This window comes from Triticum dicoccoides, chromosome 4A (assembly GCF_002162155.2).
Source record: "Triticum dicoccoides isolate Atlit2015 ecotype Zavitan chromosome 4A, WEW_v2.0, whole genome shotgun sequence".
Taxonomy (NCBI): Eukaryota; Viridiplantae; Streptophyta; class Magnoliopsida; order Poales; family Poaceae; genus Triticum; species Triticum dicoccoides.
Window position 1 is genome coordinate 321946017 of NC_041386.1, and position 24159 is coordinate 321970175.

A 24159-nucleotide genomic window follows, 5' to 3' on the forward strand; every position below is an offset into this window, starting at 1 on the left:
CTATACCTGGATAGGAGTGCAGACAACATAGAGAAGTACAAGATGGCGAAGAAGGCCGCAAAGCGAGCTGTTGGTGAAGCAAGGGGTCGGGCATATGAGGACCTCTACCAACGGTTAGGCACGAAGGAAGGTGAAAGGGACATCTATAAGATGGCTAAGATTCGGGAGAGGAAGACGAGGGATATTGGCCAAGTCAAATGCATCACGGACGGAGCAGGCCAACTTTTGGTGAAGGACGAAGAGATTAAGCATAGATGGCGGGAGTACTTCGACAAGCTGTTCAATGGGGAGAATGAGAGTTCTACCATTGAACTGAATGACTCCTTTGATGAGACCAGCATGCGTTTTGTGTGGCGCATCCAGGAGTCTGAGGTGAAGGAGGCTTTAAAAAGGATGAAAGGAGGCAAGGCGATGGGCCCTGATTGTATCCCCATTGAGGTGTGCAAAGGTCTCGGGGACATAGCGATAGTATAGCTAACCAAGCTTTTCAACCTCATTTTTCGGGCAAACAAGATGCCAGAAGAATGGAGACGGAGTATATTAGTACCAATCTTCAAGAACAAGGGGGATGTTCAGAGTTGTACTAATTACCGTGGAATTAAGCTGATGAGCCATACAATGAAGCTATGGGAGAGAGTCATTGAGCACCGCTTAAGAAGAATGACAAGCGTGACCAAAAATCAATTTGGTTTCATGCCTGGGAGGTCGACCATGGAAGCCATTTTCTTGGTACGACAACTTATGGAGAGATATAGGGAGCATAAGAAGGACTTGCATATGGTGTTCATTGACTTGGAGAAGGCCTATGATAAGATACCGCGGAATGTCATGTGGTGGGCCTTGGAGAAACAAAGTCCCAGCAAAGTACATTACCCTCATCAAGGACATGTACAATAATGTTGTGACAGGTGTTCGAACAAGTGATGTCGACACCGATGACTTCCCGATTAAGATAGGACTGCATCAGGGGTCAGCTTTGAGCCCTTATCTTTTTGCATTGGTGATGGATGAGGTCACAAGGGGTATACAAGGAGATATCCCATGGTGTATGCTCTTTGCGGATGATGTGGTGCTAGTTGACGATAGTCGGACGGGGGTAAATAGGAAGTTAGAGTTATGGAGACAAACCTTGGAATCGAAAGGGTTTAGGCTTAGTAGAACTAAAACCGAGTACATGATGTGCGGTTTCAGTACTACTAGCTGTGAGGAGGAGGAGGTTAGTCTTGATGGCCAGGTGGTACCTCGGAAGGACACCTTTCGGTATTTGGGGTCAATGTTGCAGGAGGATGGGGGTATTGATGAAGATGTGAACCATCGAATCAAAGCCGGATGGATGAAGTGGCGCCAAGCTTCTGGCATTCTCTGTGACAAGAGAGTGCCACAAAAGCTAAAAGGCAAGTTCTACAGGACGGCGGTTCGACCCGCAATGTTGTATGGCGCGGAGTGTTGGCCGACTAAAAGGCGACATGTTCAACAGTTAGGTGTGGCGGAGATGCGTATATTGAGATGGATGTGTGGCCACACGAGGAAGGATCGAGTCCGGAATGATGATATACGAGATAGAGTTGGGGTAGCACCAATTGAGAAGAAGCTTGTCCAACATCGTTTGAGATGGTTTGGGCATATTCAGCGCAGGCCTCCAGAAGCTCCAGTGCATAGCGGACGGCTAAAGCGTGCGGAGAATGTCAAGAGAGGGCGGGGTCGACCGATTTTGACATGGGAGGAGTCCGTTAAGAGAGACCTGAAGGATTGGAGTATCGACAAAGAGCTAGCTATGGACAGGGGTGCGTGAAAGCTTGCTATCCATGTGCCAGAGCCATGAGTTGGTTGCGAGATCTTATGGGTTTCACCTCTAGCCTACCCCAACTTGTTTGGGACTAAAGGCTTTGTTGTTGTTGTTGTTGTTGTTGTTGTTGTTGGCGTCCCTCGTTTAGGCTCGAGCCCCCTTTCCTTCACGATAGCTTAGTACTCGGCGTCGCTGGGACCCAGTCCCCAGGCAAACTTCTGCCGTCGCTGGTATGCCAGGTCGCGATGCTGTGCGCAAGGCCAGGAGGTGAGCGACCCGAGGTTCGGTAAAAGCTCTTGAGGCGCGATGCTTAAGAGGCCCCCCTTGACGCGCAAGCAGCTTTCGAGAGAGAAGGGGTGTTTTCACCCGAAATCGTGAAAAACGAAGGTGAGGCATTAATAGTAAGGCTCGCGCCCGGCGCGGGGAAGATGACTTAGCTCAGGTTGCTCGTGGCTCGCAAAGGATTCCTACGTCATGAGGGCGCGCTTCCCTGGAGCCTGGTCCTCCTTTCTTGCTCTGAAATAAATCAACACAAGTCCCGCTGGGGTGCGTAAAAAGATTGGTATCCCTTGGTATTTCAAGCGATGCCTGCACAGTCGGACCGCGCCCCTCTTCCCTCGTATCCTTGCGGAGCTTGCCCCTCATTTCCTTGCCTGCCAGGGTGCTCTACGTCGCCAGGGCCCAGCCCCGCGCATTCCTTAGTCGCCATTGGAATGTCAGGTTGCGATGCCTGGACAGAGCCAAGGGGCGGGGGGCTACGAAGCTAGTGAGGCTACTGAGTCGCGATGCTTAGGGGTCCTGTGAGCGGTCCGCATGAAGAAAACGTGGGCGATGGCGAGGTTAACCCGGGGCCCTTCATACCTTTTTCTCATCAGCCTATGCGTGGGGGGACGTGAGAAGACCAGACACCAGGAACCTGGTGAGGTGGCACGCGCGGGGGAAGGCCTGTGAGCCAAGGCTTGGCCTGAGCATAAGCACTGTGTCCAGCCCCGGCTCGCGTGCAACCCAGGGAAATGCTACGAGCAGTGTCGCTTGGAGAGCCAAGAGGCCACTTGAGGTTAATGCTACCCGTAGGGCGCCCTCAGTTGTTTATCCACCAGTGCGGAGCATGGGGCTTCCACTGGGCGTGGGCATGGTCGTATTGCGACCGTATCCGTCTGCGCTGAGCATGGGGCTTCCACTGGGCGTGGGTAAGGAGCTCTGTGCTAGAGTCTCCGGGCGTGTACAACCCTGTTTCGTTTGTACGCGTTGCTGGCATGACGGAATTTTGAGGTGTATCTAAACACTCGTGAGCAAGCGCGGGGCTCAGGAGGTCCTACCTCAAGGCGGGTTGCGCCTGGTCTTGGGCGCGAGGCGCGCTTATGAAACCTGAGTGATGAGGGTGACCTGTGCCGAGCGAACGTCCAAAGGTCGTCGCATGAGAAGGCCAAACACTAAGGACCCATAGGAGGTGACGTGGACGGGGCCGGCCCGCCGGACAGAGCTCGGTCGCTTGGGTTTGTCAACGCTGCAGGGATGGACCCGAGCACAAACGCCATGCCAAGTCTTCTCATGCAATAATCTAAGGAAGAACACCTGGCGCGCGGCTCCCGCGGCGGCGAAGCACCGGATTGCGGTTGTACGAACCGGGCCGCGCGCCCTCACTCACCCACTCGCGATTAGCTCATGCGAGGACAAGGCACCAAGGACCCCAAGAGGTGACGTGCACGGGAGCTGGCCCGCGAGACAGAGCTCGATCGCTTGGATTTAACAACACTGCATGGACGGACCGAGCACATACGCCGTGCCAGCCCTTAATCATGAGGCAGTCGAGGGCGGGATTGCGAGGGCGCGGCGACATTCATGGTGACGAAGTACCGGGCACGCAGGTTAAATTACCAAGAAATTTTCATCAAGGGCAAAACGATACGGCTGCAGGGGCGGCCCCTAACAGTTTGAGGATAATACAGCCCAAGGGGCGCCCTCAATTAAACAAACTAAAAAGTCACCTGGCACCAGTGTTGTAGGAGCGTCGAGGAAGTCATTGAAGCGTGTCGTGGAGGTTCGCTCGTCATGAGCCGGGCGGCTCTAGAGGCTTGCGAGGCTCGGGGGACTCGCGATGGCTTGGGAGCTCCAGAGACATCACCGCCAAGCGTCGGGCCTCGTGAGACGCCATCGCTCGCTGCGCGAGCCTCTGGTACGAGGCGCCAATGTTCAGCAGGCCGAAAGGCATGCAGACGTAGTTGCAGGGGTAGCCCTCGCTCCGGCCGACGCGCGACGGCCAGAAGAGGTCCTGAGAAGCGGCCCTGTTGAGGCCTGGGATGTTGACGCAGACGCGCAGCCCATCGCTTGCGTCTGGGGCGGTAGCTGCACTTGTGGGACGCGTGGGGTGGAGTTCGCCGCGCATAGCCTGAGCTTCCTGAAGTTCCTCAATCGCCTTGGTGATGAATTCTCGTGCTCCTTGCGCCTCGCGCCGTGCTCCTTGCTTGCGAGGCGCGCGTCGAGGCACGCCTCCAAGTGGTGCCCGAGCACCTCCCTCGTCGCATCGGTCAGGTCAAAGGCTCTCCAGATGGGAGCCCTCGAGCCCGTCCTGAGGGAGGCGTCGGGCGCGCCTTCCTATGCGGGAGGAAGAGGCGCCCCGACAGCGGGCGCAGAGCCAGAGGCGTCGCCGACGGGTTTGTTGGCCTCCGGACGGCCCTTGGGGAGGAGTTGCTTCTTCTTCGCCGGGGTAGCCTCGGGAGGAAGGATGCCTCCCTCACCATCAAAGTTTTTGACCGTCGTGGCCCGGTAGGCGTGCTCGAGGGAGCAAACCGCATCCTTCTCATCGCAGACGACGGTGATGACGCCGCTGTACCCAGGCATCTTGAGGATGTTGTAGCCGTGATGAGTGGCCGCCATGAACTTGGCGAGGGTCGGGTACCCCAGGATAGCGTTGTACGGGAGGCTAATGTGGGCCACATCAAAGTCGATGAACTCGGTGTGGTAGTTGTCGCGCTTATCGAAGGTGACTAGGAGGCGCACCTGCCCCAGGGAAGTGGTGGAGCCGTTGGTCACCCCAGAGAATGGCCTAGTGAGCATGAGCTGGTCGTAGGGCACCTGAAGCGTCTCAAAGGTCTCGACAGAGAGCACGTTGAGGCCAGCGCCGCCGGCGATGAGGGTCTTGGTGACAGAAATGTTGCTGATGGTGGGCATGCACAACATGGGGAGTGCGCCAGTGGTGGCCGGACACCTGAGGTGGTCCTTGAAATCGAAGATGATGGCGTACCGCGACCACTTGAGGGGGCGCGCGGCTTCGAGTTTCGGGAAGGCCGCGTTCACCTCACGAGAGAACTGCTTGAAGATACGGTTCGACATGGGTGCCTAGGCACCGCCGAGGATGCAGGCAATCGCACGAGGCTCCTGATAGCCCCCAGCCCCCTCATCCTGATGGTTGTCGTCGTTCCTCCTTGGTGGCGGCGGCAGCGGAGGGAGGCTGGCGTTGCCCTGAGGACGGACCTCACGAGGCTGATCACGCCAAGGGCCGTCACGAGGCTGATCGCGCCAGCCGCCCTTGCGAGGCTGGTCATGCCAGACCTGCCGAGGGTTGCGGTTGTCCCAGCGACCTCCGCCGCAGCCTCCTCCACGGTCACTGCGCTCAGGGCGGCGGCTCAGGCGCTTGTCCCGAAGCGCCCTGGGCTCCTGACAGTTGTTGGTGTTGTGAGTGTGAACATTGTGAAAGACGCAGAATAGGCGTCCGTCCATGGCGTGCTCGTCGTGGTCACGACCGTGCTTTAGCTCGGGCTCGGCCGCTAGCACGGCGGGGCCCTGGCGCTTCACCTCCTTGGCCTTGACTTTCTTGTCTTCGGGGTCGTCAGCTGGGTGCTTCAAAAGGGTGAGGCGACCTTCCTCAGCCCTGGTGCACCTGTCCGTCAGGTTGAACATCTCCAGCGTCGAGCACAGGTCATCGTGGATGGCGAGCTCCTCACTCATCTTGATGTTCGTGACGCCCTCGGTGAACACTGAGATGATGGCTTCGTCCGAGGCCTTCAGGATCTTGAGGCGGACCTGGGTGAAGCGCTAAATGTACTTGCGAAGAGTCTTGCCGAGGCACTGCTTCACGCGCCGCTGGTCGTTGACGGTGAGGGCGCGGTCGCGGGTGCTTTGGAAGTTGGCGATGAACTGCTCGCGGATCTTGTCCCATGAAGAGATCGACCCCTCCGGAAGATGCATGAGCCAGGAGCACGTGCCATCCTTGAGAGCCATGGGGAACCAATTCGCCACGACCTTGTCGTCGCCGTTCGTCACCTTGATGCTCAACGCATAGAGCTTAAGGAACTCCGCCGAGTCAGGAATGCCGTCGTAGCGCGGGGGTAGCTCTAGCTTGAACTTGACTTGCCAGACCACTTGACGCCCTCTGGCGCCCGCTGGCGCCCTCCTGGCCTTGGTCATCATGGCTCCCATCATCGCGCGCCTCGCGAGGTGGGTGCAAGCCTAGAGATATCTGCTCCTCTGGAGGCCGCTCCTTGGGAGGCCTTGATGTCGTTCGCCTCGTGAGGCGGAGGCCCTTGCGAGGGTCTTGCTCGTGAAATTCTAGCGCTGGGCCACACCGGGTCGTTGGTGAAGCCACGCGCTGGTTCGTAGGTAGACGGGCCTGAGTATCCCGTTCTCAGAACCTCGACAATGACAGATATCGAGTGATAAATTAGCAATAAGCCTTAGAATTTCAATCTCGGGACATTTTAATATCTAAAAGTGATGATATTTTATTCTTTATCTTTGTAAGTATTACCTTGAAAGGAACCTGGAGGCGAGAGAAAGGGAACTTGCACGTGCGGAAGAGCTCGAGGAAAAGGCCCCCAAAGTAAAAGCCAAGTCAAAAATGTCAAAGGTGAATGCCTAACGTTTTATTTTTTTCTGAACTAGTATCGTCACAGCGCATGTACCGTATGCTATGGTTTAGTTTGTCAATACTTAACATTCTCTTTTGTGAACCGCGTTGCAGGCCGAAAAACTTGCAAGGAAGAAACAGAAAGTGCAGGCCTTCCAACAAAGCAAGCAGAAATCAAAATCAATGAAAAACTCGAAGAGGTGGAACTGAGATGCTGCCCCTATCGGCAGTGCGATTCACGGTGCCATAGAGCATCGGCGACAGTGCCTGGGAGGCCCCTGGTGTGCTGAAATGCTACAAGGAGCGCATATCAAGAGAAGCAACAACATGCATACATGAGCAATGGCCATGGAGGCAGTTGATGATAGTAATAGCATTATAGAACGCCAAACTATGTAACTAGGCAGGAAATAATTTTTAACCTTGTATATAACACAGGCAGTTTCTGATTGAGGAATGCTTTATTTGCAACGATTAACAAATAGCAACACCATTTATGATCTTCGTGAAAAATCTCTAATATTAATCGTTACCCGCCAGAGAGGAATGATGCAGCAATTCTATCATCATGTGAAAAATCTGTACTACTCATTGTTACCCGCAGGAGATGAATGATGCCACCCTTCCCGTCGTTCGCTCCGAGCGTGGCGCTACCTGCTTGGTGCCCTCCTCCTTGGCGTCTCCAGTGATCCATGACGCGTGAACCATGGACGTCTCCGGGTGATCCATGGACGCCTGCGGACCCACTTTGCGTGGTGTCTTGCCATGACGCGTGGACCAGGGACGCCCGCGGGGCCACTTTGTATACTGTCTTGCGTAGCTGCGTGTGTTTCTTGCGCCAGTGGAGGCGGTGTGGCAGGGGGTTCGATTATTGTTCGGTTGACTGTTGACTACCTCGTCTTTTTTTGGTGTCTATAATCAGATGTTCGACACTGTTGGGTCTGTCCGGTTATCCTGGGGCCACTCGGTTGGTGTGTTCTGGGTGTGTGTATCTGGTTCAGTCCGCTTCGTGGCCGATTGTTGCCCGCCTCACTTTGCCGGCTTGTCCATGTTCAAAGTAATTGCAAGAGGCAAATGACAAGTAGTAGAATAGTTGTTTTCATTGATGATGGAATTACACATATATATATAGCCCCTGAAGGGGTGAAGGGACACGAGACAACCGCCTCAATTAGGAAAAACAGGGATTAATAGGATTAATTAAATCCTAACACTCCCCCTAATCCATGCTTGTTAGTGTAAGTATCATCATCTTGAGAAGCTCCTCCAAAAACCCTGTGGGAAAAATACAAGGAGATAGGTGTTTGATATGTTGCTAAAACTCCTTCAAACCCAGTGGAAAAAAAGGAGAAAATAATGCAACATATAATGGTTATTGTCTTTTTTAACTCGATACGAGAAAACTCATAGAGTTTACAGGACAATAAATATGTCGTCTATACTTTCTTAAAAACCCCGGTAGGGAAAACAGAAAATATGACATATGGTCTTGTGTTGATATTACCTCATTAAAAACCTTTATGAGAATCTGTAAAGTAAACTCATGAAAGGAAAAAGAGTATAATATGATGCATTGAACATGAACAATTCAGGAAGGTACTCCCCCTGATTCTTGTAAAATTCGAAGCCGTCACATACCAAAACATAGAAGTTAGTAGAGACCCGCTGAACAAATCAGTCACATTGATTTAACTTGCAAGATATGCAATATAGTGATATTGCTTATTATGTAACCTGTTTGCATCCGAGCAACACAAGAAACATTATCGTTGAGATAATGGTTGATGGATGTAGCCACGAGGTCTGTTTCGAAGACTCTTCATGAGAGGGCTACCACACCTAGTAGGAACACTAAACTTGTCTACGATCTGACATAGTGGGGATCTGATCGATGTATCCAATGATATCGGTGTTCAGATTTCTCCAAAACTGAAAAACAGGACAAGATGTTTCATGCCTTGGAGATATCGAAAGATATTCTTGAGTACCAACCAATTATGTTTGGTCGGTCCAATGGCATATGGAACGTTGAGTCTCAATATCTCATTTCCATCATCTCTTGGTCTAAATAGATCTTTCTCTACGTCTAGAGAATGAACTACCATGAGAGTTATGGATTGATAATATTTGTCCACAATGAATTTCTCCAATATATCTTGGATATAGACAACATAGTATACCATAATGTATGAATGAAGGTGCTCAAGTTGTAGAAACGAGCGGTGTTTTGGTTTACCCAAATCCTTCATTTAAACTCCGTCATTAGATGATTACATGTGTCGTCATTGCAGACATACAAACATGCATAATCATCTTTGTAGGAGTAATCCTTTTGTATAAGGAACTCACTACGTCGGTTGTACCATATGTACCGACCACAATAAGTCGTATGGTGACTTACCAGTTTTACACAATGTATGTTGCATTTTGTATTTCGATTCAGAATTAAGATTTCATCGGAAATCAATCATATATGTCTGAATCTAGTGATCCACATGGATATGTAATCACTACATCTATCAACTGCAGAGATAGATGATTTTGTACTGCCAATGATATAAGTTATCGAAAAGAGATTCCACCTCTGGAGAATAGTTGGGTATCTGCGTGAACCCTTGTGCTACAATACTTGCTCTTTGTTTCACCACCTTATTGTTCTCAATTTCGTTTCCAGAAAAAAAACTGGTGTAGGTATTGCTTATGAATACCTTCCTATTATTGAGCAAGATCATTTCTACCTAGATTATACCCTTTGCTTGAGTTCAGTCCGAGTGTTGTTCACACTTTGCCATGGCCATGGTCTTTGGATCTGAATCATTTGAAAGGTTTTTGCAATCTAGTTGAGAAATGTTGTCGACAATTGTATACTTTTGGTTATATGATTCTCTAGAATCTATATATCAATATATAGTTGATGGAAATATCGTTGCCCATGGTGACTGCTCGCGATTTCCCAATGCGATTGAGTCGGGTATTCCGATGTCCCGGTCATTATGTGCACTATGACCTGGGTTGGTGGAGGTTTCCCATCCATTGGGTGTATACTACCCATTAGGTGTCTATCAACGTGAAGTTGACTTGCATTTACTGATTCACAGGCCTTGATATCCTTGTTTGCAAGAAGCTGAATCCTGATGTACTTCTGCCATACATCTCCCCCCGTTGCTTTGAACGGGGAGTGGAGTGAATTTTGTTGCTACCTCCACTCTTTCAGGCATACTTTTGCGGGATTGTAGGATTGTGTGACACCTTTATAGTCAGTAAATGAATCTGGCAGGTTATTTGCAATGTGTTGCAAATCTTCTGAACGCATGGTTCAGATCTTTGAGTACGTGGATTTAAGGCAGAAATGTGTTCAACATTCCACTAATTTCCTGGCATTCTTTATGGTACTTGAATTCTCCCCCTAATGCCTGGAAATATTCCTCATTGAATCAACATACTGGCCTTGAATAACTCCCCATTCGAGGGGCTTGAGGTATTGATGGAAATACAATTATTCCTCACATAGATCCCAACTATATGTTGAGGGGCCAATGATGTAGCCGGGTGGTGATATCGGTGTGTAACCGAATTACCGCAGATAGGAAATACTTGGTAGATTTCCATGTATCAAAGATAGAGGGAATAATATAATGCAGTTTGGTCATGAGAGTGTAAGACTGCATGACTCCAACGTAAAGTTGGTAAGTTGCAATTCCAAAGTAAAGATTATGCAATGAGCTTAACTCTTTGGATAGGATTCTACCAAACCATTTTGAGTCTAGACATTAGGACAAATTGCTAAACTTCAATCCAAGGGCCATAAAGAAGGCACTCAAGGAGAATTCTACAAGGTTATCCATTCGATTTGCTTGAAATCGATGTCAGGATAATGAGCCAATGGTTTTGTGTGAATAAAGCACACTTAAGACCATCATGTAGATATGTCCTTTAGAACCATGGAATACCTGAATAGTCTACTCAGTGGTTGGGAAGAGCCACTTATCTCGACTTGATGCATTCAAGGAGTCTGAGTGGTTCAACATACACTTTAAGGTGTACAAGCCTTAAAATTTGCCTCCTTGTGTCACATGTAGTGCACATAAAATCCAAATATTGTTAGAATGTAGCATCATAATAATCATAAACCACTAGAATTGCTGATAGTTTCGGTTTCAACCCAATGTCAATGATGACCAAAGCAGGAATGCCAAGTTTGTCATGCCAAAGACACTCTGGAAAAATATCTCGTACGTAACATGTGCTACGGGTTTTGTAGTATGTGTAGTGCAATGCCAATGATACATAGAGAATATGCTTGCCATATCCATTGCATATGGTAAAGAGAAGATATTCCTCTTTGTTGTCATCATAAGTTTCGCTATGGAAACTATTTTGACGAATACCTCTATAGTTTAGTAGGGTACGAGCTAAACCCGGAAGCAATAAAGCATCCTGACGATACTCGAGTACCCACAGGGATAGTAAATATGACTCGAGTTGAGCCAACAAATACCTCATCGCGTCTAGCGATTTTAAAATATCTCCTTTCTCTCAATGAGAGTGGAAACATTGGACTTCCCTGAGTATAGAGTGTGTGTGGTGCATATGTCCACAAGGCACATATCATTTTTCATCGGATTGACTCGCGTAGAAATCTATATATAGACATGAAGATTCTCAATATGAAAATCACTGTCAGATATATAGAATGCATACAAATGTATGTGTATCAAAGTGTTGATACAATATATTGTGATATACAATATATGATGACAACAATACTTATGTTCTTATTAGAACATCGTAAATTGACATAAATTATGTTGACCACTCAGGAGATTGAGAGACTAGAAGAAGTCTCCACACATGTCGGTTGAGGCATATTCAACCATCACGTTCTCCGTGCTCATAGGGTCCCGTCACAGCTGGTGTTGTCGGATTGAAGGTTGAAGTAAGATTCAAACCTTTGCCCTTGAGGTTCATTGTATCCCAAGAATTGTTGATACAGAATAACCAGATGCTGAGATCTGAATCTAATGCCTTATAATGTATAAGGCAACATTTTTCTGTTAGCGGTGTGATCCTGACCAGAAGGGGAGCCTTGGCGCAGTGGTAAAGCTGCTGCCTTGTGACCATGAGGTCATGGGTTCAAGTCCTGGAAACAGCCTCTTACAAAAATGTAGGGAAAGGCTGCGTATTATAGACCCAAAGTGGTCGGACCCTTCCCTGGACCCTGCGCAAGCGGGAGCTACATGCACCAGGTTGCCCTTTTAGCTCCGCCTATGTTGTCTCAACATAGCCGGTCCTAAGTCCGGGTAAAGGAGGAGGGTTGTGATAGGCTTGGCGAGCCAACGTAAAAACTCAGCCACTCTTATGGAGATGAAACCCAAAAGATTTTCGTTGGGGCGTAACCCCCTCAGCGACGCGCCACATCGGAACCCGGGTGTGGTGGAATATGGGCAAGGGCCGGGCCGTCACCCCCCAAGTGGCGCGCCGTATCTTGATCCGGATACGGTGGCAAGTGAGCGAGGATCGGGTCGTCGCATCCTTAGTGGCGCGCTACATCGGCGCCCAGATGTAGTGAAAAATGAGCAAGGGTCTTCGCATTTGACTCGACGAGTGCGAAGGGTAAGGAAGCTAGCCGAGCCTAGGAGGATTCGCTTAGGTAGCTGGAACGTAGGGTCTCTGACAGGGAAGCTTCGGGAGCTAGTTGATGCAGCAGTGAGGAGAGGTGTTGATATCCTTTGCGTCCAAGAAACCAAATGAAGAGGATAGAAGGCGAAGGAGGTGGAGGATACCGGCTTCAAGCTGTGGTACACGGGGACGACTGCAAACAGAAATGGCATAGGCATCTTGATCAACAAGAGCCTCAAGTATGAAGTGGTAGACGTCAGGAGATGTGGGGACCGGATTATCCTGGTCAAACTGGTAGCTGAGGACTTGGTTCTCAATGTTATCAGCGCATATGCCCCGCAAGTAGGCCACAATGAGAACACCAAGAGGGAGTTCTGGGAAGGCTTGGAAGACATGGTTAGGAGTGTACCGATTGGTGAGAAGCTCTTCATAGGAGGAGACCTCAATGGCCACGTGGGTACATCTAACACAGGTTTTGAAGGGGCGCATGGGGGCTTTGGCTATGGCATCAGGAATCAAGAAGGAGAATATGTCTTAAGCTTTTCTCTAGCCTACAACATGATTGTAACTAACACCCTCTTTAGAAAGAGAGAATCACATCTGGTGACTTTTAGTAGTGGCCAACACTCTAGCCAGATTGATTTCATCCTCTCGAGAAGAGAAGATAGGCGTGCGTGCCTAGACTGTAAGGTGATACCTGGGGAGAGTGTTGTACCCCAGCATAAGCTGGTGGTTGCTGACTTCCGCTTTCGGATTCGTGTCCAGCGGGATAAGCGTGCCAATGTCGCTAGAACGAAGTGGTGGAAGCTCAAGGGGGAGGTAGCTCAGGTGTTCAAGGAGAGGGTATTTAAGGAGGGCCCTTGGGAGGAAGGAGGGGATGCGGACAATGTGTGGATGAAGATGGCGACTTGCATTCGTAAGGTGGCCTCGGAGGAGTTTGGAGTGTCCAGGGGAAGGAGAAGCGAAGATAAGGATACCTGGTGGTGGAATGATGATGTCCAAAAGGCGCTTAAAGAGAAGAAAGATTGCTTCAGACGCCTATACCTGGATAGGAGTGCAGACAACATAGAGAAGTACAAGATGTCGAAGAAGGCCGCAAAGCGAGCTGTTGGTGAAGCAAGGGGTCGGGCATATGAGGACCTCTACCAACGGTTAGGCACGAAGGAAGGTGAAAGGGACATCTATAAGATGGCTAAGATCCGGGAGAGGAAGACGAGGGATATTGGCCAAGTCAAATGCATCAAGGACGGAGCAGGCCAGCTCTTGGTGAAGGACGAAGAGATTAAGCATAGATGGCGGGAGTACTTCGACAAGCTGTTCAATGGGGAGAATGAGAGTTCTACCATTGAACTGAATGACTCCTTTGATGAGACCAGCATGCGTTTTGTGCGGCGCATCCAGGAGTCTGAGGTGAAGGAGGCTTTTAAAAGGATGAAAGGAGGCAAGGCGATGGGCCCTGATTGTATCCCCATTGAGGTGTGGAAAGGTCTCGGGGACATAGCGATGGTATGGCTAACCAAGCTTTTCAACCTCATTTTTCGGGCAAACAAGATGCCAGAAGAATGGAGACGGAGTATATTAGTACCAATCTTCAAGAACAAGGGGGATGTTCAGAGTTGTACTAATTACCGTGGAATTAAGCTGATGAGCCATACAATGAAGCTATGGGAGATAGTCATTGAGCATCGCTTAAGAAGAATGACAAGCGTGACCAAAAATCAGTGTGGTTTCATGCCTGGGAGGTCGACCATGGAAGCCATTTTCTTGGTACGACAACTTATGGAGAGATATAGGGAGCATAAGAAGGACTTGCATATGGTGTTCATTGACTTGGAGAAGGCCTATGATAAGATACCGCGGAATGTCATGTGGTGGGCCTTGGAGAAACACAAAGTCCCAGCAAAGTACATTACCCTCATCAAGGACATGTACAATAATGTTGTGACAAGTGTTCGAACAAGTGATGTCGACACCGATGCCTTCCCGATTAAGATAGGACTGCATCAGGGTTCAGCTTTGAGCCCTTATCTTTTTGCATTGGTGATGGATGAGGTCACAAGGGGTATACAAGGAGATATCCCATGGTGTATGCTCTTTGCGGATGATGTGGTGCTAGTTGACGATAGTCGGACGGGGGTAAATAGGAAGTTAGACTTATGGAGACAAACCTTGGAATCGAAAGGGTTTAGGCTTAGTAGAACTAAAACCGAGTACATGATGTGCGGTTTCAGTACTACTAGCTGTGAGGAGGAGGAGGTTAGTCTTGATGGCCAGGTGGTACCCCGGAAGGACACCTTTCGGTATTTGGGGTCAATGTTGCAGGAGGATGGGGGTATTGATGAAGATGTGAACCATCGAATCAAAGCCGGATGGATGAAGTGGCGCCAAGCTTCTGGCATTCTCTGTGACAAGAGAGTGCCACAAAAGCTAAAAGGCAAGTTCTACAAGACGGCGGTTCGACCCGCAATGTTGTATGGCGCGGAGTGTTGGCCGACTAAAATGCGACATGTTCAACAGTTAGGTGTGGTGGAGATGCGTATGTTGAGATGGATGTGTGGCCACACGAGGAAGGATCGAGTCCGGAATGATGATATACGAGATAGAGTTGGGGTAGCACCAATTGAGGAGAAGCTTGTCCAACATCGTTTGAGATGGTTTGGGCATATTCAGCGCAGGCCTCCAGAAGCTCCAGTGCATAGCGGACGGCTAAAGCGTGCGGAGAATGTCAAGAGAGGGCGGGGTCGACCGATTTTGACATGGGAGGAGTCCGTTAAGAGAGACCTGAAGGATTGGAGTATCGACAAAGAGCTAGCTATGGACAGGGGTGCGTGGAAGCTTGCTATCCATGTGCCAGAGCCATGAGTTGGTTGCGAGATCTTATGGGTTTCACCTCTAGCCTACCCCAACTTGTTTGGGACTAAAGGCTTTGTTGTTGTTGTTGTTGTTGTTGTTGTTGTTGTTGTTGTTGTTGTTGTTGGTGTGATCCTGACCAGAAGTGAATCCTGGATTGCACACATTATCGCACGAGACACAAGAGCGATCATGATGTCCATGGCCCAGATAGGGCAGTGGTGGCCATTGAGGGCGAATGCCTCAAACTCTATAGCCATATGTTACCTCTATGGGTAAACGAGAGATAATTAATTTACAACCAGTAAATTAAAGACCATCATGGTTGATGTTATAATGAACTTAGCAAAATTAATGGGTATTTCAAGAAGTTATCTTAAAACCATTAGTGTGAATCTCAAATTGCTAAATATGACACCTTGAAGATAATCTCCAAAATGGAGTAGATCTCGCAGCACTAGAGAGTATAATCTGATGGAATCAGTAGATACTCACTCATAATGCCTTATGTCATGACCTAGTAAAATGCGTGGGAGAGCACTTTGTAAAGCAATTATAATGTCAAAATGACAAAATATAGGCTTTAACAATAGTCACTGATAATCTGCGAAGGCAAGATCTAAATGACTACCTTGTGATCCCAATACATCAATTTGAAGAAATCACTTTGAATTTTGCATTCTTATTTGCAAGAAATTAAAAATCTCAATTGCAAATAGACGTATTAATCTCAATATGTAGCGGACATGAAGATACATACATTCCGGAATACATCGTACTCAACAGAAATACACCACTATTATAATGAATAGTAATGATGTTGCAAACTTGATGTTTAAGTGAAAAACTTGAATTGTATAGATCCAAAATTAAATGAAATGATCCTGTATCAAGTTGCAAGATAATTCAGCAGGATGAATTAATATTTTGCGAGAGAAAATTAATCTCAATCGCTATGAGATTGTTTTGTGAGAAAATAAAATTCTCAATCGCAAATCAATATGATTGTGCGAGAAAACTTAATCTCAATCGCAAAACAACATCGTTGTATTAATAGGACATGTTATAGGGATTGCTAAAAAGCACACACATTGAACATGTCAAGCATCAACAACCACATATTTCTGGATTTTTTTTAAAAAAACTCAACAGATAAATAGGCTACCATGCATGATGAACTAAGTAGGAAGGCTTAAGAGAAAACTGCATAAACTCATTTTTGACTATGAGGAACCGCAAGGGCTGAAGTCAAAGCAGCCGAAGAGATAAGGTTCTCTTCCTTTTTCTCTCCTGCAGTTACGATTGGGATTCGTCCCTGATAATCATCGCCGCCCGGAGACGGCCGCACCGTGCGCCGCCGCTCGCTGGGTACCACGGGCGCAAGCGCCGGGCGTGGGTCTCAGGGGAAGAGGCCGGGAAGGCCGCGCCATGGCCGCCGTTTCGGGCTGCCACCGCTCCAGGTGGTTGCGACGCCAGCGTTGCCTTGCTTTGCTGACACGCATGGAGCAAGTCACCAACGTCGGAGGGACGAGCCGCCGCGGCGTGCGCGCTTCAGGCGTCGCCGGCCGGAAGCCGCCACAATTCCCTCGGCAGGCGAGGCCATGGAGAAAATCGCTCCGCGTCGGATGCGGTGTCCGCGTCGTGCGGCAGGAGGCTTCACCGCGGCGGCCACAGCCTGAGCGGCCATGGCCGTTGTCCACTGCTACCTTCGACCGCCACAGCCTGGTGCCGCGTGGGCGCGAGCGCCGCAGTAACCGACAAGCGAGATGGGTTCGCCGACCGAAAGAAAGAGCGCCGCGTCAGCCGTTGGCCGTCTCCACTCCAAGAGGAGTCGGGGCTGCAGAGGAGCCGCGCTAGGAAGCCCCACGCAGAGGCCGAAGGCCATGGTCGTGTGTTGTTCTTCCCGCTGCTGCATGCCGGAAGGCAGCCGAAGGCCATGGCCTGCATGCCTGAAGACAGTTTGTTGCGTAAAGGATTAAAATCGGAAGGTAGCACCTTGATTCTTGTACGTAGCAATCAGATCAAGGCTTCGGCTGCTTCTTGACTCCGATTTCTCTCTTTCTTGATTTCAATCCATCGAGCACAGGGATATGGATCGAAGTTTGTTGTTGCGCCATGGCCGTGGTCGTCCCGTCCATAACCGTCTCGTCGGGATGGCCTAGTCGCTCTGTTCGGAGAAGCTAGAGTGCTGATAACGTGTTCGAAGTAATTGCAAGAGGCAAATGACAAGTAGTAGAATAGTTGTTCTCATTGATGATGAAATTACATATATATAGCCCCCGAAGGGGTACGTTCGAAGGGACACAAGACAACCGTCTCAATTAGGAAAAGCAGGGATTAATAGGATTAATTAAGTCCTAACAGTCCGGTTGGCATGGCCGCCCGGCTACGCGTTTTAGGTGTTGTACCCGTCCGCTTGACTTCGGCGGGCTAGCACGTTAACCCAGCGCCACCCGCCGGTCGCTTCGGTCTGTACCCTTCCGCCTCGGCTTGTTACTGATGGGTCTGGGCTAATTATCAGGACTACATGGTCGCCCTGTTAGAGATACAAAGCCAAGTCAAACGACGAGAATGCAATCAACATAGAAGACACACGATTTTAACATGAAGACCCCTTCAACACGAAGGGTAAAAAAATAACAGGCGCCAGCCAACAAATCTTCACTATATCGGAAGAGATTACAAACGCAGGCGATTTACAATTGATCAACTAATCCCGTTAGCTCTGCGTCGGCCCAAGCCTACTGGCAATAGGCCTCACTCCGATCGCTCATCAAAAGTTAGCCTTTATCTTTATGCTTTAATTTGGATCATAACATAATAGACTCCACCTTAAGACAAATTCCATCACATGAATGAAAACCTCCTCCCTGAACAACAAAGAGAAAACACTTTCAGCGCCAAACAACCACTAGGCCTAATGTGTTCTATCAACTAAGTCCGAGCAAAGCTCAAACTTAGTAACATGAACGGACTTTGTCAACGTATCAGCGGGATTATCATGAGTACAAATCTTGCATACCTTCAGTTTACCTTCCTCAACAATGTCTCGAACATAATGGTATTTGACATCAACATGCTTTGTTCTCTCATGGAACATATGATCTTAGTGAGGTATATGCCACTCCGACTGTCACAAAACAGATTAATGCAAGAATTATCTCTAGAAAACTGAGCATACAAAACTTTCAGCCAAACTGATTCTTTACATGCTTCTGCAATAGTCATGTATTCTGCTTCAGTGGTAGATTGGGCAACTACCGGCAGCAACGTTGCGCTCCAACTCACGGCACAACCACCAACAGTGAACACATAACCCGTAAGGGACCTCCTCTTGTCCAAATAGCTAGAAGCAAAATCTGAATCCACATATCCGGCTAGTCCCTCACCAGTCCTGCCGAATTTCAAATAACCATTGGAAATGCCACGAAGATACCTGAAAATCCATGGAACAACCTTCCAATGTTCTTTACTAGGGGTGGCCATGTATCTACTGAACAAACTCATTGCAAATGATAAATCAGGCCTAGAACACACCATGACATACATTAAAGAATCGAAAGCACCAGAATATGGAACTCTTGACATATACTCAAAATCTGCATCCGTACGAGGACATTGAGAAGATGATAATTTGAAATGAGGAGCAACTGGAGTGCTTACTGACTTAGCATCATGCATGTTAAAACGATGAAGAACTTTCTTAATGTAACTATGTTGACTAAGAAATAACAAACCAGAATTTCTCTCTCTCGTAATCTCCATATCTAGAATTTTCTTAGCAGCACCAAGATCCTTCATCTCAAACTCACTACTTAACAACGTCTTTAAAGCAGTGATCTCTTTCTTGCCCTTGGCAGCAATCAACATATAACAACAAGTGTATAGGTGATCCATCAACAAATTTAATGTAAACATAAATGAATCAAACCTTTTATACCACTGTCTCGGAGACTGTTTCAAACCATATAGGGACCTCTTTAACTTGGAAACAAATTTCTCCTTACCAGGCATTATGAAACCTTCTGGTTGCAAATATCCTTCTCCAGTTCACCATGTAGAAAAGTAGTTTTGACATCTAACTTGTCAAGCTCAAGATCATGGAACTATGCTTCACAACTAGAGATAACACACCATTATAATCAATACCCGGTATCTGACTGAAGCCCTTAGCCACTAACCTTTCCTTGAACCTCGCGGGCTCACTAGGAGACAAACCCTCCTTTCTTTTAAAGATCCATTTGCAGTGAATGGTCTTCTTTTGTTTAGACAAGCTCACAACATCCCATGTGCCATTTTTCTTAAGTGACTGCATCTCTTCCTGCATAGCAGCAATCCACTTCTTGCGGTCACCGGAAACAACTGCTTCAATGTATGTGGACTGCTCAGGGATGTTCTCAACTTGTTCTCCACAACTGAAAGCATAATGAACAATGTCACACTCTTCAATTAGGCGTTTAGTTTTCTTAATGACTCTCTTGCTCCCGCCATCTACAAGAGGCTGAATTTCCCACTGCAAAATAAGGGGTGAGTGTTGCACAACATCATCATCATGAACCTCTATATCTGGATCATCATCAACATTATCATCAACCTATGCATTTGGAGTAAAATCATCATTATCAACAATTACATTCTCCTCCTCATTAACGTGCTCCACCTGCACAATAACTCATTGTGGCTCTACATCAAAAGTATCGGTGGACATATCATCATGATACATAAGGCCAAATCCAACGAACGACCCCAAATGGTTCATCCGCATTCGTTTATGGGTAAACGGACAGAAAATGCGGCCCAACACGCGGGAGCAAACGAAAATGTCCATCTTCGGTCTGCTTTCGACCCATTCTCGGGCCAAATTGGGCCACGTTTGCGCCAAACAGAAAGTGTGCAGATGGGCCGGATGAGCACCCTTGTCCTTCATGATGGAAATATGCCCCAGAGGCAAGAATAAATGGTTATTATTATATTTCCTAAATCATGATAAAGGTTTAATATTCATGCTAGAATTGTATTGATCGGAAACTTAAATACATGTGTGGATACATAAACAAATACCATGTCCCTAGTGAGCCTCTACTAGACTAGCTCGTTGATCAAAGATGATTGAGGTTTCCTAGTCGTGGACATGTGTTGTCATTTGATAACGAGATCACATCATTAGGAGAATGATGTGATGGACAATACCCATCCGTTAGCTTAGCATATTGATCGTTTAGTTTATTGCTATTGCTTTCTTAATGTCAAATACATATTCCTTCGACTATCAGATTATGCAACTCCCAGATACCGGAGGAATACCTTGAGTGCTATCAAACATCACAACGTAATGGGGTGATCATAAAGATGCTCTACAGATATCTTAGAAGGTGTTTGTTGAGTTGGCATATATCGAGATTAGGATTTGTCACTCCGAGTATCGGAGAGGTATCTCTGGGCCCTCTCGGTAATACACATCATAAGAAGCCTTGCAAACAAAGTGACTAATGAGTTAGTTGAAGGATGATGTATTACAAAATGAGTAAAGAGACTTGCCGATAATGAGATTGAACTAGGTATGAAGATACCGATGATCAAATCTCGGGCAAGTAACATGACGATGGACAAAGGGAATTACGTATGTTGTCATAACGGTTCGACCGATAAAGATCTTCGTAGAATATGTAGGAGCCAATATGGGCATCTAGGTCCCGCTATTGGTTATTGAACGGAGAGGTGTCTCGGTCATGTCTACATAGTTCTCGAACCCGTAGGGTCCGCACGCTTACGTTCGTTGACGATATAGTGTTATATGAGTTATATGATTTGGTGACCGAATGTTGTTTGGAGTCCCGGATTAGATCACAAACATGATGATCAATCTCGAAATGGTCGAGAGGTAAATATTGGTATATAGGACGATGGTATTCGGACACCGGAAGAGTTTCGGGATGCACCGGGTAGTCATTAGGTCACCAGAAGGGGTTCCTCACACCCCCCGGTAGGTGTACGAGCTTAATGGGCCAAGGAGGGGACAAACCAACCTACAAGGGCTGGTGCGCCCTTCTCCCTGGCCGACCAGCCCTAGGGAAGGAAAGGGGGAGGGCTAGACCCTCCTGCCTTCCCCTTCCCATGGGAGAAAGGAAAGGGGGGGCTCCCACCCCTGCCTTTCGCCCACACCTATACATGGCAGGGGGGCACCACTTGGGAGGAGACTCCAGTAAAATCCCGATTTCACCTGGAATGTTTTCGATATCCAAATATAGGCTTCCAATATATCAATCTTTGTGTCTCGACCATTTCGAGACTCCTCGTCATGTCCGTGATCACATTCGGGACACCGAACAACCTTCGGTGATGTAGGGTAGTACCCTAGTAGCCCGATCTTTCACGAAAGGAGCGGATCTCGCGAAGAACACGAGGAACACGAGGGGGAAAATGAGGGAAATCACGAGGGGAAACACGAGAGAATCACTCAACCAACAAGAAATAGTCACACATGTGCTAGATCCTCGGAACACAAAGAGATACATGATCCAAATCCAACAAAGGATGATACATAGGGTAATCGGTTCTTCTCCGTGAGGAGGTCTTGAATCCACAAGGGGATCTTCCCGTAAAGGGGTCTTGAATCCAAGGTGGATCTTCTCCGAAGAGGGGCCGCGGTCTCTCTCAAGGAGTAGATCCGATATGGATGAGCGAAGCTATATCTCTCAAATGAGCTATCACAACGCTAACCCTAGAAAGGAGGAGGTGGAGGAGTATATATAGTCTATGTCCACGAAGGGGTAAGTGAGGGGCGAAAGGGTACATGGGCTTCGGCCCGAGTGTCTGCGCGCAGGCAGGGCCGGAAGTTCCGGGGACGACCGGAAGGTCCGGGCACCGGAGGTTCCGGGCGAAGGTTCGGGCAGGGTCTGGGCTATCCAGAGAGTTGGCACACTCTCAAACGGCTTCGGTGCAGCAGGGCTGGAAGCTCCGGGATGGCCGGAGGTTCCGGTGGCCGGAAGTTCCGGGCAGCGGCCGGAAGTTCCGGGCTTTCCAGAAGCTTGTCCCGGCTTCTTCTTCCTTCTCTTCCACGCTTCCCTCGCGGATGGTGTAGGTGATCCTTGGCGCTTGCACTCCTCCTCGTCATCCGTGAATCTCCGACAATACCTATGCATGCACGATGGAGGGTCAAGTAGTATACCATCCTCGAAGGGGTCAAGTGAGCACGTGTAAAGGAGAGGATTCACCTTTATGTATGTGAAGTAGATGTCGCATGTGTCACTTGCCGAATGAACTCTTGACATGGTGATGTCCATAGGATGCTCCGCATCATCCCCTCCCCCTTGGGAAAGATCCGACCTTGGATCGAAACCCAAATCACCATGGGAAAGAGATGGCGTCGCTGTGTAGTAGTGGTCGATCACCAAGTTCTCGTCATCTTGAAGCTTGAAATGGGCACTCTCCAATGTCGCACCGTCTCGTGATTCCTTCAAAAGGAGCAAGGAGAACAAACACTTGGAAAAACAAATGCGGTTAGCGTTAGTGCAAAACCAAGCATTCAAGAGGTGATTCACCCAACAAGTGTTGTCATCAAGCATAGCATATGGTGTGACAAAGGATTGTGACATGGCATGAAAGCACATAAATTGAGCACAAAGAAGGACATCATGGAAACAAGCATGTGAATGTGAGGTAGTGATGCAAATATGTGTGACAATAGAAGAAGCATCTACCTCAAGTTCATAGCAAGCATTCACAAATTGCTCAATGTAAGGTCGATGGTAGGCATATGAATCATTCACAACACCAAGTAAAATGAAGTGTCTAAACACATGGGTCAAGTGCAAGACAATCCAAGCATAATGTGCATGGGGTGTAGTGAATATAGTGTGGCACTCAACACAATAGAAAGAGCAAGTGTTCATCATGTGTGAGGCAATCAAGTCAAGCATAGTAATCAAGTCATGCAAGCTAGTAGTGCGAAGATGCAACATACTAGAGCAAATCATGGCAATCATGTCATGAGAGCAAATAATAGGCATAGGCAATGCACATGACATATCGCAAGCACGACCACAAAGCAAGATGAAAGTATCATCATAGGCATGGGGTACAAAGCAAACATAGCAATAGGAGGCAATATCTCCACCAAGCTTGCAAATACACATACAAGTATGAGAATCAATCATCATGTGTAATGCAAACCATGGGTCACGAATGCATGGCAAAAGCATAGTAGTGAGCATAACATGCAAAGTGAACATGGCAAGATGGGCATAGAATATGTAGTGGACAATAACCCATAGCCAAGTGAGGGTCATGTAGAAGAAATGTGCGAAGACTTCGTGTGAAGAGAGCCGCAGGAAATGCGATCCATGGGATCCCAAGTCATCAGTGCTCTCTAGAGCTCGTTTTGTCAACTCGTGGGATTGCGAGGTTGACAAGAATTCATGGGTACCTACACAAAAGAGACACAAACCAAAGAAATTGTGCGTGTGGTAGATGTACACATCATCCATCATGATGTGTATGTGCACGTGTGAGTTAGCACAAGATAAGCATCCGTAAAAGAAATTTGATGCATGGTATAAGAACATGTCATCCATCATGAAAGAATAGTTATTGTGTATAACATGATGGGGATGCAAATTGAGCATACAAGTATATGGCACAGCAATAGCATGTTTATTCATGGGAAGCATATTGTGCACATAAGTATGAGGATCATGCAATGGATGGGAGTGATCAAAATCTCCTAAAATGTATGAGGAAACTATGGGGGTCTCCTCATGAGTAATGTTGGAAACATCATATGGAGAAAATGGACAACATACAAAATAATGCATATCCGAAGCTAGGTGGTCATGGCATGGCATATGATATAAATGATGCAAAGGGAGCATACCAATATCATCACAAGAGAAACAAATGCCAATAACCATGGGCTTGTCATCTATGCCATAAGTGCAAATTGGGTTAATTTGAATGGCATATGCATAGTCACTACGAAGAGATTGCAAATATGGCATATGATTGATCTCATGCATAGCATATGACAAGTCAAGCGGATTGGCAAACATGATGTGACCGA

General features: G+C 47.9%; 1 protein-coding gene across 1 annotated transcript in view; it reads left to right on the forward strand.

Moving 5' to 3' along the window:
- The window catches only part of LOC119285855 (ABC transporter F family member 5-like), a 45568-nt gene extending 38389 nt beyond the window's left edge, over nucleotides 1–7179 (forward strand). Inside the window, exons 8-9 of the mRNA XM_037565190.1 lie at nucleotides 6528–6632; nucleotides 6747–7179. Of these exons, the coding sequence (XP_037421087.1) occupies nucleotides 6528–6632; nucleotides 6747–6842 (201 nt within the window). The 3' untranslated portion in view covers nucleotides 6843–7179. The remainder of the gene's footprint in view (nucleotides 1–6527; nucleotides 6633–6746) is intronic.
- Nucleotides 7180–24159: the final 16980 nt, after the last annotated feature.